The sequence below is a fragment of the Syngnathus scovelli genome, chromosome 12 (assembly GCF_024217435.2).
Source record: "Syngnathus scovelli strain Florida chromosome 12, RoL_Ssco_1.2, whole genome shotgun sequence".
NCBI classification, from domain to species: domain Eukaryota; kingdom Metazoa; phylum Chordata; class Actinopteri; order Syngnathiformes; family Syngnathidae; genus Syngnathus; species Syngnathus scovelli.
Genome location: NC_090858.1, coordinates 498,422 through 512,407, shown reverse-complemented (window position 1 = coordinate 512,407; position 13,986 = coordinate 498,422). Strand labels below are relative to the sequence as shown.

The 13,986-nt window shown below is 47.5% G+C and overlaps 2 protein-coding genes across 8 annotated transcripts in view; both read right to left on the bottom strand.

Moving 5' to 3' along the window:
* The window catches only part of birc6 (baculoviral IAP repeat containing 6), a 36,897-nt gene extending 26,358 nt beyond the window's left edge, over window positions 1–10,539 (bottom strand). For 3 of the 7 annotated variants that reach the window (XM_049735860.1, XM_049735863.1, XM_049735861.1), the window contains exons 1-21: window positions 10,085–10,539; window positions 8,260–8,441; window positions 8,055–8,192; window positions 7,045–7,238; window positions 6,812–6,923; window positions 6,337–6,419; window positions 6,023–6,248; window positions 5,736–5,905; window positions 5,488–5,546; window positions 3,717–5,348; window positions 3,124–3,273; window positions 2,819–3,044; window positions 2,587–2,747; window positions 2,310–2,441; window positions 1,819–1,950; window positions 1,384–1,550; window positions 1,185–1,321; window positions 956–1,117; window positions 470–604; window positions 279–376; window positions 59–206 (exon numbers count right to left, since the gene is read on the bottom strand). In XM_049735860.1, coding sequence (XP_049591817.1) covers window positions 59–206; window positions 279–376; window positions 470–604; window positions 956–1,117; window positions 1,185–1,321; window positions 1,384–1,550; window positions 1,819–1,950; window positions 2,310–2,441; window positions 2,587–2,747; window positions 2,819–3,044; window positions 3,124–3,273; window positions 3,717–5,348; window positions 5,488–5,546; window positions 5,736–5,905; window positions 6,023–6,248; window positions 6,337–6,419; window positions 6,812–6,923; window positions 7,045–7,238; window positions 8,055–8,192; window positions 8,260–8,441; window positions 10,085–10,295 — 4,655 coding nt within the window. In that variant the 5' untranslated portion in view covers window positions 10,296–10,539. The remainder of the gene's footprint in view (window positions 1–58; window positions 207–278; window positions 377–469; window positions 605–955; window positions 1,118–1,184; window positions 1,322–1,383; window positions 1,551–1,818; window positions 1,951–2,309; window positions 2,442–2,586; window positions 2,748–2,818; window positions 3,045–3,123; window positions 3,274–3,716; window positions 5,349–5,487; window positions 5,547–5,735; window positions 5,906–6,022; window positions 6,249–6,336; window positions 6,420–6,811; window positions 6,924–7,044; window positions 7,239–8,054; window positions 8,193–8,259; window positions 8,442–10,084) is intronic. The other 4 variants (XM_049735865.1, XM_049735866.1, XM_049735864.1 and 1 more) reach the window with 3 other exon arrangements.
* A 394-nt stretch (window positions 10,540–10,933) lies between these two features.
* Window positions 10,934–13,643, bottom strand: yipf4 (Yip1 domain family, member 4). Its single transcript, XM_049735894.2, has 6 exons — window positions 13,412–13,643; window positions 12,766–12,922; window positions 12,520–12,691; window positions 12,149–12,226; window positions 11,971–12,084; window positions 10,934–11,644 (listed from the first exon to the last, which is right to left on the bottom strand). The coding sequence occupies exons 1-6, from the start codon at window positions 13,467–13,469 to the stop codon at window positions 11,507–11,509; spliced, it is 717 nt and encodes a 238-aa protein (XP_049591851.1). The 5' UTR covers window positions 13,470–13,643; the 3' UTR covers window positions 10,934–11,506.
* Between the last annotated feature and the right edge of the window lie 343 nt (window positions 13,644–13,986).

Sequence of the window (13,986 nt, the reverse complement as noted above, 5' to 3'; positions counted from 1 at the left end):
ATGAAAACAACTCACATTTTGGTTCAAATGATTAATACCTGGATGAATTGGAGATTACCTGGTCTGCAGCAGTGCCTCCATCGGGGTGAGTCGATCTTGCAGCTGTCTTGAGATGGCCGTGAGGAGGGAGGCGCAGGCAGTGCTGCAGCCTGCCAGGTCCTCTTCCTTTACATAGTTCAGCAACACAAAGTACCAGAAGACCGAGCCTGGAAGAAGGAAGATCGAGTGCAATTAGACCGAGGGATAGCGCGCTACGGTGCAGCTGATCGACGACATACCGCCTGTTGCCGCAGCAGGCAAGTACGGCATATTGTCCAGCAGAGCCTTCAGAAGACTTGTGACAAAACCTTGTTGGCTGGGATCACCTTTCCCATTGCTTTAGCAAGAGGAGGAAAAAGATGATGCTGACATGAGCCCACAAGGAAAAGAAAACAAGCTCATCAATCATGAAATGGACCCAATCGCTCACCTGATGCAAAGTGCAAGAAAGCGTGCGCACTTGTGAGCAATGCTGCGGCCGGCCTCAAAGAAACAAACTGCAACAATATCCATTAGCCTCGATCTGGCTTTGGCCAGCAGCCCCTCCTTTCCTTCTCGTAAGCTGCTAAAGAGAAGTTGGGCACATCGAATATGATATATATACGAATAGCGTGCTAATGACATACAGTCAGTCACGTATGCAGTACAGCGGATATGAAGTCACAATCACTCGCGCTTTTCACCTTTTGGGAAGCTATACTGAGGGGTCGTTTAGACGCAAAAGAAGAAATGGACTGTCTCTACAAACTGTATCAACTGTGTTTTGAAACGTTTGTAGAATTTTGAAGTGCGTTTACATTTACTTTTATTTTTTTTTTTAAAAAAGAGTGAGTTTTAGGCGAGTACGTAGTATATGGATAGCGTATTTCTATGCGGTGGATTGAACTTATTAAGCCCCAGAACACGGGCATAATACCTGCAGGGCCCATTGGAAAAAACACCAGCCAGCCAGCACAAGATGTCCAGGATGAGGCCTTGAGCATGTTCTGTGGAGAGGCCACTCTCTGTTCGCTGGCACAGCGCTTCCAGCAGCTTCTCGTGGAAGTCTGGAAACTGCAGCATTGCACAACGCTGGACCCTTCAACAGAAAGCACATTTCAATGGAGTTGTATAGTTCTTGAAATAAGGTAGCCATTGTTACCTACCTTTCTTTGGGAAGAGATGTCTTTTTGAACCTTCTGATTGTGACAGATACTTCTTGCAGCAGGTCGCAGCCTCTCAGGTTTTCGACTTTCTTGGAAGATGCTTGACTATCTGGTTTAACTCCAGACACCTTGTCCTGCTTAAAACAACGCATGGTTTGATTTGAAAGCTTGCATCTGGCATGCGTTCGAGTCACACTACCTTAGAGGCCTGAGCCCTCTGCAGCAGAGTGGACAACGAATGTGATTTGGAGCACTGGGGTTTGGCACTGGGCATTCTCACAACAGGTCTGGGGCTGTCCTCCATGTTTTTGTCACTCGCTGCCTTGATATGAACCAGGAAGGAACGATACTTTCCACCAGCCATGCCTAGAGACAGACTGGACTGAAGATCACTGACAACTTGTTCAACTTCACGTGTTCAGGCTATGTTTTAAAGGAGCCGCATCAGGCAGGCTATTTTGCTTAGAGAGGAGGAATGAGCAGGAACGTTCCAAAATGAGCCAATGGAAGGAAACACCACATTTTTGTTTACTTTGGCATTTTAACATGACTACAAGCTAAAAAACAACAACAACAACAACAACACTGATTCAGCAAGACATGGCTCCTTTAAACAAGGCTTGCCGTTTCATACCTTTGACCAACTTTGGGCTGGTGAGACTAAGCATGCCAGCATGACCAGAGAGATCCAGCCCACTGGCAAGCCAGACTGGTCCACACAAGATGTCCTCCTTGTGCTCTTCCAAGAACGGACACAACGTGTAGCCTACAACAAAATAGAAATCACCTTAAATGCAAGTGCCGTGCTGCAGTTCAATTTCAGTACCAATATCAAGTGAGATTCTTTTTTCGTTCTTTCTTTCTTTCTTCATTTAAAAGGGGTTGGGCCAAAGTCAGTGTGAAAGGAGAATACACTTGGCACGCCAGAGACGTTTGCAAACAGTGTACCACGAGCATTGATACGAGGGATAGATTATGACCCGAGCTGAGTGCCGGTGCCGATTTTCGCCATTTGACACATCGTAATCGGCCGCGACAGTGTCGGTTCATCTGTCGCGTGTCTGGTGGGTCCAAATTGAGCTCAGCATAATAAGGACAAGTGGTACGGGTGACTTCAATTCTTACCCGATCTGTCCTCGATGTCCATAAGGTGGATGTCCTCGGCGAAGTCGTGCACGGGGGGCCGACCGTTCTTCTCCCCGTTGGCATGGGGGACATTGGGGAGGGGGAACGTGATTTGTCTATCGACAGCGGTCTCTGTCAAAGAAATGCAGTTGAATAAGGTGAAACGAAACGCAAGCACTCGGCTGGCAGGACGGGCAGGAAAGGCCGGTCTCTGTCGCAGCAGGTCGTTGGCCCTCCCTCCTGTGTGCAAGTCTAGCACGGACATTTGTGTCCTTACCATGAACCTTTCCCAGACCAGGCGCTTTATTCTTCAATAAAGTGATCTGGATCTGAGGAATGTTGACAATGTTGGCATTCAGGACAAACTTGAAGTCCACGTGGCCCACCATGCAGGCCTTCGGCAGCACCAGCTCAAAGACGTGCTCGTCCCAGCTGGAACTAAAGAAAGGACACAGCGACGACGCCGTTGCGTCCCCTGCTGACAAATGAATGTTGCCGCGGTTACAAACCTATCACTCTGAAGCTTCCAGGTGCGGGTGTGCTGGGCCGCATCCCCGTGGTGCTGCTGGTGAAGATGCTGCGGATGGCGCCGCTGCTGCTGCTCTTGCTGCACCTCCACCCAGCACGGCGGCACAGTGGCCGAGAAGCGGGGAGTCAACGTCTCGAAGCGCGTCAGCTCCACCAGCGACCTTAGGCTCTCTGTGCTCAGCGGTTGGTCCACCAGGAGTTCCACTCCTGTTCGAGAAGCGAGCGAGCGAGCGTGCGCGTCAGGCAAAATGATTGAATGGACTATGATTGACTATGTGACTTGTACCCGAGATCCCAGGACTAGAAGGGTTGGACGAAGGCCTGGGCCACTCCAGCAGCAATTCAGCCCCTTTAGAAATGGGGCCATCGATAAAGATATCACCGTCGTCAATATCGTCGCAGACACCTCCAATTTGAAGGAAATGAAGCTCTCCGCCTGTAGAGAAAGAACACGATGAGTACTAACCTACTCATTTCAACGCCGAACATTTTGAACAGGAACCGAGCGAGCCGATAGAATAAAGTTGATATTTGACAAACGTCAGGCACCAACTCGAAATTGATTCAATTATTCTTGATGTGATCAAAGTACCGAACATTCTCAGAATGTCAAACATTCAGCATAGGCTGGTCGACTATGATCGACATCCGTCCACCCAAAAACTCCAATATTGTTTGGTTTAATACTAAATAAATGCACCTCATTTTTTTTTCATTTGTGTGGCTAACTTTTTGGGGGATTATATTCCAATTTAAATGATGAGCCTTTTTTTTCTTTTCGCTTTCACTGTTCCAAGTCACGGTGCAGTCATAACAACACCTTATCAATTGTATTCAAAGACACCCAAATGGCCAGAGCTCAGCAATTCAAACACTCACCTTTAGTGCACGCACAAAGGCGATCAGTCCCAGAGCAATAAGTTACAGAGACAAATGGGTCTATCTCATCCAGCACTCCCTCTTTCTTAGGGGGTTCCACCTTGGTTAGAACCTCCAACGTGGACAGGTCCATGATCATAATGTTGCCACCCCGCGTCGTCACCACCAAGTGGCCGAGGCCGACCACTTCCTGTTTCTTGGACTCTTTGTGCGCGGCAGAGGGACCGGTAGCCGTGGCACCGCCGCTGCCTGTGGCTGTTCCACACGCAGCGCGAGTTAAAGATGCAGCAGAGCCCACCGGGCCAAGTCCAAACCGCGAGGTGCCGTTTTTTGAACCGGGGGGCGGCTCGTCCGGAGTCTCCTCACTGTCGTCTTCCCTGCTATCCAGCACATCTGGAGGAAGCAGGATAAGGGAGGTAATTGCATCGCAAGGCTGAGATATCTGCTGCACCTTCACAGGATCCTGATCCAAGGTGACAATACGGGTAGAGTAGTTGAGCTTGTAGAGCGCAAGATAGCCTCCGCCGCTCGGGCACGTCTGTTGTTGGTCTCCTGAAGGCAGGATGAAGGTTGCTTGAGGAGCTGTGCCCTCTTGGTGGCTATCCTCCACTCCATTGGCAACTGAGTGAGGGGTGTCCCCCTTCTGTTGGCTGCACAGGGCCGAGTGCAGGCGGTTGAGATTGTTCAGGGCCTCCACTTGGTTGGCCGCACTTCGAGATTCTGCGTCGCATGGCTGCAGCCCCACCAGAAGGTGCACACCATCCCAGCATGGTGTAATGGAGTCCACGCAAAGATTCTCCTCTTCCAGCTGCTTGGGTAACCGCAAACACTGGACGAGCGTTCCGGGTCGAGGCGGGGCGGAGGAACTGGCGGCGGCTAATGTGCTCCATTTGTCCATCTGACCGTCAAAGCCGGCCAGATTCGCGGCAGAGTCGGCAAACTGTTGGATGTACGTGATGGGAGGATCCTGGAGAAGGAGCTGCTCGTGCGAGTCAAACTCCATCTCGATAATCTGTGGCACCGTGAAGCTCTCGTCGTGGAGACCTTTGCTCATGAGGTTGTTCATCTGAGCAAACACCTGCCCGGAGCTCTTGTCGTCCGTCTCTCGGATACTGTACAGCAACAGCACAGGTATAGTCCTGTGCACAGATGACACGGAGGAGGGACTTGGGGGCTGAGAACCTACCAAGTTGGAGAAGCACGGTTCCTGGGCGGCATTACACAAATCTATTTCCATGGGACCTTGGTCCTGGATAGGTCCTACTTGGAAGGGCTCGGGGCCCTGAGTTCTACAGGGACTGTCAGACACCCTGCGAGTTGAAGACGACGGGACTGTGGGAAGAGGTCCGGCTGCGGGGTTGCTAAACGCGCTGCGGTAACTGAGCAGGCCTCCGGCCAGCAAGCAGGGGAAAGGAATGTTGTGCTGCTCGGGGAGCTTTTCCTTTGCTTTGGCCTGGTTGTGGACCTTGGTTTGACTCAATGAGGGATTGGCACCCAGCTCTTCTAGGTCTTTGACTGTGTCCTCCAACACACTGGCCACCACCTCCCACTGGAGTTTCTCTGGTTGCTGGAGAACACTGAGCGCTGTCACTCCAAGGCTCATATCCATGCTCTCCCACTGGGACGGTTGGCCTGTGGAGGGCAACATGTACGGTTTCAAAAAATTGAGAGAAACCAACTTCCAATTCAGACTAATGGTCTAAGCGTCGAAGGCACCAGCTGATCATTGAAATGAAATGACAAAAACAAATCCCGTGTGCGGGCCGGGTACCTGTCACTGACTCGGACCTGGAATGCTCGTCGCTGTCTGAATCCTCCAACTGGTCATCGCTTGGAGATAATTAATAAACAGCGGTCAGAAAATGACAAGAATGCATTGATGCGAGACAAAATGACCAAGTCAATCCAATCCAATCCTCAAATTGTTCATATAAAGTACTTGGGGAAATTGTGAAGAAACTTAAAATGATGACCCCCAACCCTCAGAAAATGTGGTCTTCAACTCTAAGTAAGGCTCACCTATCCCCCTCAAGCTTGGGCAGGTCTGAACACGAGGAGGACTCCTCAAGCCAGGCCAGAGTGGGTCTCCGAGACTCGGTCAGCGTGGGCTGGCTGTGCTCTCCGCCAGACAGGATGAGGTGCCTCAGGATGGCCGGGTCATATGGGTTAATGTCAAACTTCAGGTGCACCTGTTTACAAGAACACGCTGATGAGTCTGACCAGCCAACATTCAAACGCTTCATACGAGCAAGAGATGAGACGGCACGGCAAGGGCACGTCACGGAGGAGGCCATGTGTAATCTGACCTTCATCATTTTGGAGACATCCCAAATACAGATCTTGCCTCTCTTTGTGGCGACAGCCAAGAACTGCGGGCAGCTGCCAAAGCCGTAGCAGGCAATTTTGTCTGAGCCGTCAGGACTGTTGGGAAACTGAGCAGGACTGGTTGCGAGTGTCACTGACAAGGGAACATTTTGCGTGTGCTCGCCCTTGACAAAAGGACAATTAGGGGAGTGTCGCTCATGTTCGGACCTGCGGACGGTGGAGAAACGCTCAATGGCGTACATTGTGTCTACAAAAGACACTCTGGTCAAATACATTTGATCGTGGTCACACTCACCACGGCTCATCCGTTGGTTCCCAACATACCAGACATACGCTGCAGGTGAAACACATGGCCCTGTCGTCGCCCGACGAAGCAGGCTATGGTGAGAGAGAGCGAGAGAGAGGGAGAGAGTGAGAGAGAGCGAGAGAGCGAGAGAGCGAGAGAGCGAGAGAGCGAGAGAGCGAGAGAGCGAGAAAGAAAGAAAGAAAGAAAGAAAGAAAGAAAGAAAGAAAGAAAGAAAGAAAGAAAGAAAGAAAGAAAGAAAGAAAGAAAGAAAGAAAGAAAGAAAGAAAGAAAAGAAAGAGGGTCAAGGTCGTTGAGAATGGCTTATACAGCTGTACTAGCAACTTCACATGACTTTACACGAGTGTCTCGCAGCATACTTCATGTTGAAGTCAAATTAACATTGAAGGACTGCATCCCCAATATGCAGGATAAATGGCGCTTTTGCTCAGAGGTGATGTGGGTGTAGACTTGTCCCTGAACCCACCTGGTGGTAAAAGCCTGCCTGAGCCATTGGATCAGGTTGAGCCCACCTGTAGCCGGCGTGTGGCCACGATGTAAACGTCTCCCTCCTGTTGGCTTCGCTGTACATTAAAGATCTACAGGGGACATCAAGAGAATCAAATCTCAAATTTAGCAAAGTACACTTGAATCGAGTCGACAGTCTCCCATCTTCGACTAGCACTGGAGCGAGCGGTAGTTCTTTTGCAGATTGCTCACCTATCTACAGAGCGCCCAGGCCCTACCCCGAGTTCAGGTCGGGCGCTTGACAAGAGGTAGGAAAGTCTGTCCATGATGGATGAGGCCACAGACAAGGCAGCAATGTTCTGGTTGATCTTCTTGAGCTCACTGACGATGGCACTGGCAACCAGCTTCAGCACGTGGTGAGGAAGCTGCAAGGTTACTGTCGCCCACTGAGAAGAAGAAAATCAGTTTTAGGCTTATTGAAAAAAACCAGGCAATTACATACAAATGTGTTATATTAAAAATTCCAAGTTGCAATGATGAAAAGACATTTGCTGACATTAAAAACAAGAGTGACACTCCAATTGTTTTGTCATTGAATTATTTAGCAAGTGATTAACATGTACTGATTGACAATGTAACTCTCTCGATGGATGGATGGATGGATGGATGGATGGATGGATGGATGGATGGATGGATGGATGGATGGATGGATGGATGGATGGATGGATGGATGGATGGATGGATGGATGGATGGATGGATGGATGGATGGATGGAGCGATGGATGGATGGATGGAGCGATGGATGGATGGATGGATGGATGGATGGATGGATGGATGGATGGATGGATGGATGGATGGATGGATGGATGGATGGATGGATGGATGGATGGATGGATGGATGGATGGATGGATGGATGGATGGATGGAGCGATGGATGGATGGATGGATGGATGGATGGATGGATGGATGGATGGATGGATGGATGGATGGATGGATGGATGGATGGATGGATGGATGGATGGATGGATGGATGGATGGATGGATGGATGGACGGACGCACGGACGGACGCACGGACGAATACTTTCACATCACTTTTACATCTTGGGGAAAAATACAACACACAGCATGAATCAGAAATTGGAGCGGCGCATAAAAGAAAGAGAACTTTCAGGGAGTGTTGTGTTTTTTTGGTAAACCGGCTGAACCGAAAAGCAATGACGCAAGAGCAGGAAGCCGAGATGAGCCAAGCCGTCACACCAACCTTGGCCACTTTGTGATTGGCTGCCGTCTCATGCGAGGTATTCTTCAGGCCTTCTTTCAGCTGTACGATAAAGACTTCGTAGCCCTTTGTGTTCGAAACATCAATCTTTTCCAGGCAGGCTGACAGCAGATGCAGAGCCTAAGCAGACAAACACATTTATTGGTCAAATGACACACTACTGCATGGTGTGAAAGATTCTTTTTACCTCAGTGACAGGAAGCTCCATCTGAACCAGATCGTCGGGTTTGGTCACTGGAGGTTGCAGGGCCGTATCCAACAGCAGGATGCCATTGAGGTCCTTCCTGCATCCGACTGCATAGTCGTCAACAAAAAGCACCCTATCCACGGCAGGGAAGTACTGACATCTGACACGACCGCCGGGTTTAACTGAAAAAAGCAGCGGAGAAAAGCGGAACATAAGCACTTGTGTTATTCCCTTCAAAAGGATGGCAAGCAATTTGACTTTTGAATCAAGTAAATATCATGTGGTTTCTTGGGTTTTTTTTTTTAGCCGTTGCCAGTCACCTTCCCTCCAACAAACTAAATAAATAAATGGATGGATAAATAAAGAAATAAAACCACAGGAGCCAAGCTGCAAATATGTCAAGTGTAGATAGATCTTTGCGGGGCTTTACTTTTTAATTTCTCTATTTTGCATTGTTAAACTTGCGCAACTTTTATGGACAGAATTTCTAGGCGCATCCAAGGCGTTGAGGGTGTCCGATTTGGTGACCTCAGTACGGCATGCTGGCTCTGGCTTCATCGAGCCGTGATCTCCAGCTGGAGCGGTTCGCAGCCGAGTGTCGAGCGGACGGACGGACGGATTGCTAAACCCGTTCAGATAAACGTTCTACGTGTTTTTTAAACTCATTCCATGGAATTGAAAGGACGGACGGACGGTGCTTATCAGAAATGTATCTTATTTGCCACCACAGAGGCAATAAATAGTTTCTTATAGCAGTAATGACTAGTTGATTAGAGGAGAGGATCTGCAAACAGGAGGATAACGGTTAGCTAAACCACGCCGGCCAGCATGCGCGGCTCGTAGCCTCGGCACAGAGCGTTAATGCCAACGATTAGAAAGGAGATGTCAGCACTAAAGTCTGCAAAGAATCATGAGTTGTAAACTTCACGGGTCCCTTCTAGGTGTGGCTTCAACCCACCTGTTCCGAGCTGGGATGATGTCAATTCTTTATCGTGTAAAATGATATCTTGTACTCCGTATGTAACTTACCTACAATACACCTACAACACGACTCTTTACGTAGTCTGGTGCTGCTGTTATGGTTCACAACACAGTAAAATGAGCTCAAAGTTAGGGGGAAGACTCAAGATTGGCAAAACATGAATGTGCTGTATTTTGTATTACCAACTAAATCAGTAAAGTTGGTCTGAACTACGGAATGACATCCAATATAATGACTGCTAAACCCCGTCCAGCGTAGTTTATTGAAAGTGTAGCCACTGTTTACCAGTACAAATAAATCGTTTCCGCAGTGCCGACGATGACAATGCGCGAGCGCGCACGCACGCACGCGCGCACGGTGGTGTAAAACGCTGCGACTACAGCTGTAGAGTCAGGCCGGTCGGTGGCTGCAAGCACGATCATTCCGTTTCACACAGTCTGCCACTTTCTTCTTTCCTCTCTCTATGTTTCACACGCACGATGCTGAGCAGTTCATTGCCTTTTGACACTCGTGTATTAGGCTGCTGCGCTGTCAAGCGGCGGAGTGCGAAGCGAGCCAACTAGCTGTTAGCTTTCCTCCTCGATTTGACATGAATACAAAAACGAAAGCAGTCACTTGGAAAACAGTGTCGGTACTCAAGTAAGCAGCCGTTCCTAAGCCATCAAACATATCAACTCGCGGTGTCAGTGTGTGGATTTATTAGTCGATCGTGTTTCAATAATCTCATTAGGCCCCAAAACAACTGCTAGTACCGTTAGCGCTCGCTAGCTGGAAAACGAACTCTCAGTCAGCCAAAGTCGTGTTGACAATCAATGTGGCTGCTGCCCGTGCTCCGATGCTTACCGTGCTGCGCAGAGGCCTGGAGAATTGCCCCCGAAGTGCCGTCAATGACTTTAATACCCCCTTTGCTGGTGACCGCTAAGATAGCGTTGAGGGCCGGGTGGTATGAAAGGCTTCGCAGGCCCTCGTCGTCGCAACGCAGGCAGCCGTCTCTGAGCACAATCCAGTCCGAGGGGGTGGACGAACCGGAGCCCGGCGAGGCCGCGGCCGCCATCTTTCCTCACTTTACCTTTCCCGTCCCTTCTCGGTTTTGCTAGGAACCGCTGACACACTCAATAGAACTAAATCTATAGGACTACCTCCGGAGTGTCACCCCTCTGCCACCGCTGATCCTTTCTGCGGCTTCTTCCAGTCCGTCCGCCCGTCAGTCAGTCCGTCCGCCCGCCCGTCCGTCAGCGTAGCAGCGGCTATTCACTAACAACGCCTGTCGGTGTTCGCCGAAATCGCTGCTGTCAGTTACATGATAGTCAAACGAAACTGGCGTAGCCGTGGTCACATCTCGCGAGAACGGCTCGCATTTCCGCAAGTATCAACGTTACATTGTTTTATTTGACAACGCCAATGACGCCGATTAAAATAAATATCCCGAGTATAATTACTCTTGTTATTCTTCCGCCATGATTTCACATTTATCCACACATGAACTAAAGCGTACTTTTAAATGTGTTTAAAATGTTTTGCGTCACGTTTTGTGACGTTTGTGGAAGACGTTTGAACAGAACACAAAAACATTTTATGATCAAATAGGTTGCTTTTTTTGCTTCCATCAAAAATGATATTTGCCAACTTGCCATATCTTAGTCTCCTCGGGTTATTACATCTCCACACAGAATCGTAGTCGTCAGTCAACCATGTGTTTGTTTTCTTGCTGTATTTGTGCAAACAAGGGCAATCAGTTCAGTCAAATTGGACCTTTAGCAAATTAATGGCGAGTTGCACAAAAAAAGAGCAAGTTTTGCCACATTCTTTTGAAGGTTGCTGAAAATTTCAAAAGCACTGTTATATAATTTACCGTTTCCACCCAAAAGTTTGAAATAACCCTAAAGCTGATGATAATAATAATACAATAATAACAACAACAATGAGTGTCCATCAGAATAGCGTCTCAGATCATCCAGAAAGACAAACATTTGCCATTATATTCAAAATCAGTACAATGCATTTTAAGAAGAACAGGGCATTCATTATTTGCTATAAAAACATAAGAAACTTGTCAATGGGACCATCCATTCTGTGGGGGCTGCACAGTTCAAGCTGGAAAAGCAGCTGCCTTTTTAAATGGAACATTATGATGACATTAGAGTCCAAATGTATATACTACGTACATCAGGAACATATAATGCTCAGACCCCCCAGAGATTCTTTTTCACCTTGTGGGGTCAGCGTCACTGTCCGTGAAAAGGTCCATAGTTCAAATTGATTCAGTCAGACACCGGTATAGAGTGACAGGAAATAAATGTACAGAAGGAAAATAGGATAGATGAGCAGAGGCTTCTTTGTCTTAAATTCATCGCCAACCAACAATGACGCAGCACTGTAAGCAGCCCAGAACACTCCAAAGAGCTGGAAGAAAAGCAGACAACGATCAATCATCAAGATCTCGCCGAGGGAAAACTAAAGGCCTCGTTCTGATGAGTTCGGAATTTTCAAAACAACCACGAGTTTGCGTTCAGTGATTTCCATAACATCTGGCCCCTCTGCCTTTTGCCACATAAACACCCATTTGCAGTTTTGCATCAAGCGTGCTTGATTGACAGTTCTGACCTGCAAACTGCGATGCGAATTTGCTTATCCGGAGCCTTGGTGTGCGCATGCTGACTTCCGGCTTAACGACACTTTATAAAAGCAGTTTCTTATTTTGTAGTGTTTTTCAGTATGATCGAACTCACTTTGAAGAAGGTCGAAACCATCTCAAAACGTCCGATCACCAGAAGCAAAGGGGCTATAACAATGAGCGGAAGAAGGGAATATCCAATCACTCCCAGGACCTGACCATAGGAAACCTGTTCAAAACAAGACTCGTGAGAAAAACAATGATATAAGTCTGCCAACCGCAGCGCCGCTTACCTCACCGCCGAGAACACGGGCCAAGAGAAAAATGGTTAGTGATCCAAATATCCAGATGGTGATGATCCAGGAAACCACCTGCCAATTTAAAGCACAATCAATTTAAGTCTAAGGGTTCAATGAACGGGCATTTGAGGCAGACAGCTTGGCTCAATGCCTATCAATAGCACTATTACTTTATTTTAGTACCAAGTGAGCCAGGTCCAAAGCAGGCTAAGGAGACCCGGAAAATGACAGCTTTCATTGCGGTGCAGCATTATGCCATTTGCAGCATATCTCGTCTCACTTGTGCGTTTGCAATTAAACAAAAAAAAAAAAAAAAAAAAAGAGCAAAAAAACGTTAATTGACCACCACAACATGATCTGCTCACCCTAAACTGTCCATAGATTGAGATCATAGAGAAGAGCAGCACCACAGCCAGAGGGCCCCAGAAGTCCGGGTTATCTCTGACCACCTGTCTGTTGTAGCCCAACGATGGCAATGGCATGAGCACGCAGCGAATCTTGTAATAGATGTCCTTAACGTCAATGTCCAGCTCATCACTGATCACACATTTAAGGAGGAAAATTGGTCAAATTGATCCTAAAGGTGTGCACAACTAAAATCCTTGACTTACAGAAGAGGTTTGCTCTCCTCGCCGTCATCTTCCTCCACCTCCAGCAGCCAACCGTAGCCTCGCTGCCTCAGGAAGGCGGTAGCATAAGGGTCTTTCCCGCCGTCGCTGCTGCCCATATTCAGTTCAACATCAGGAGCAGCAATTGTGCCACTAAGCTCTGTAGAATACACTTGATTAATACGATTGATTCATTTGAGAAAATATATTACGAGTCACTACGAGAACACAACTGAAACTTAGATCAGTCGATTGGACGAATTCGTAACCCATAAATTATAGTATCCTTGAACAGATAAGCATTTTTATACTTGGCCATAATAATAATTGATCAAATAAATGTCACTCCATAACTTATCACCTGAAAAACCTATGAGTCGAACTAGCACAATACTGTAATGGATACAATACATTGTAAAAACTTGTAATGGATCCAAAATAACGTCAACAATATAGTATATTGGATTGACAACTCGTCACAACGACACGTCAACAGTGCATTTAAAATGGTTCCATAAGCAGGTCATTACAAGACAAATAACTATGCAATATCTATAATGCACGCAACACGTAGATGACGTCCATCCAATAACACTCAATGTTGCCTTCCTTGGCCTCCCAGGGTAAAGCTCTGCTAGCATTAGCTTACCCTGCGCCTCTGTCGAGGAGACGAATGTAAAGTCTCCGTTGTTTGGGGGGAACTGCATGGTTTCGGGTTGACCGCGTCGATTTCAGAAAAAGACTATTCGAATAGAAAAGTTGTCCAAATTGCCTGTTGATCGCTGTCTTTGACCACAGCTCTTTGGAGAGTTTAACTATCGCATCTTGTTTTTCGTCTGTTTGACACCACCGTGATGGAAAGCGGAAGTGCAAGGGAAGCTGGGAAATGGGACACGTCTTATGATCCAACTCTGTTTGCGCAGGTTCGCTCAGTCCGCCTCACAAATCTTTTCATCCCTTGACATATAACTATATTTTACCCTTACCCTGCGTTTTTTATTCTTTATTATTGAAGCGTGTGATTGTCAATCATTATCTCTATTTGCATGGATGGGCCTATACATGCTTTTCCTTCTGGCAATCTCCATACGTTATTTAACCCATGAAAAAAACAAGTGTTCCCATGTTTTGTATCAATATTAATAAAGTAGTAATAATAAAAAAATAAAAAACATGACTCGTGTGACGTAAGCGCGCACCTCCTACGCAATATTGTGACTCCGC

Excerpts from the sequence above, each read along its gene's own strand:
- yipf4 (XM_049735894.2), bottom strand. The coding sequence starts at position 13,469 with ATGCAGTTCCCCCCAAACAACGGAGACTTTACATTCGTCTCCTCGACA. Across the intron at positions 12,923-13,411 it reads CTCCTCGACAGAGGCGCAGG|AGCTTAGTGGCACAATTGCT; the intron begins GTAAGCTAATGC and ends TGTATTCTACAG. Across the intron at positions 12,085-12,148 it reads CCCGTGTTCTCGGCGGTGAG|GTTTCCTATGGTCAGGTCCT; the intron begins GTAAGCGGCGCT and ends TGTTTTGAACAG.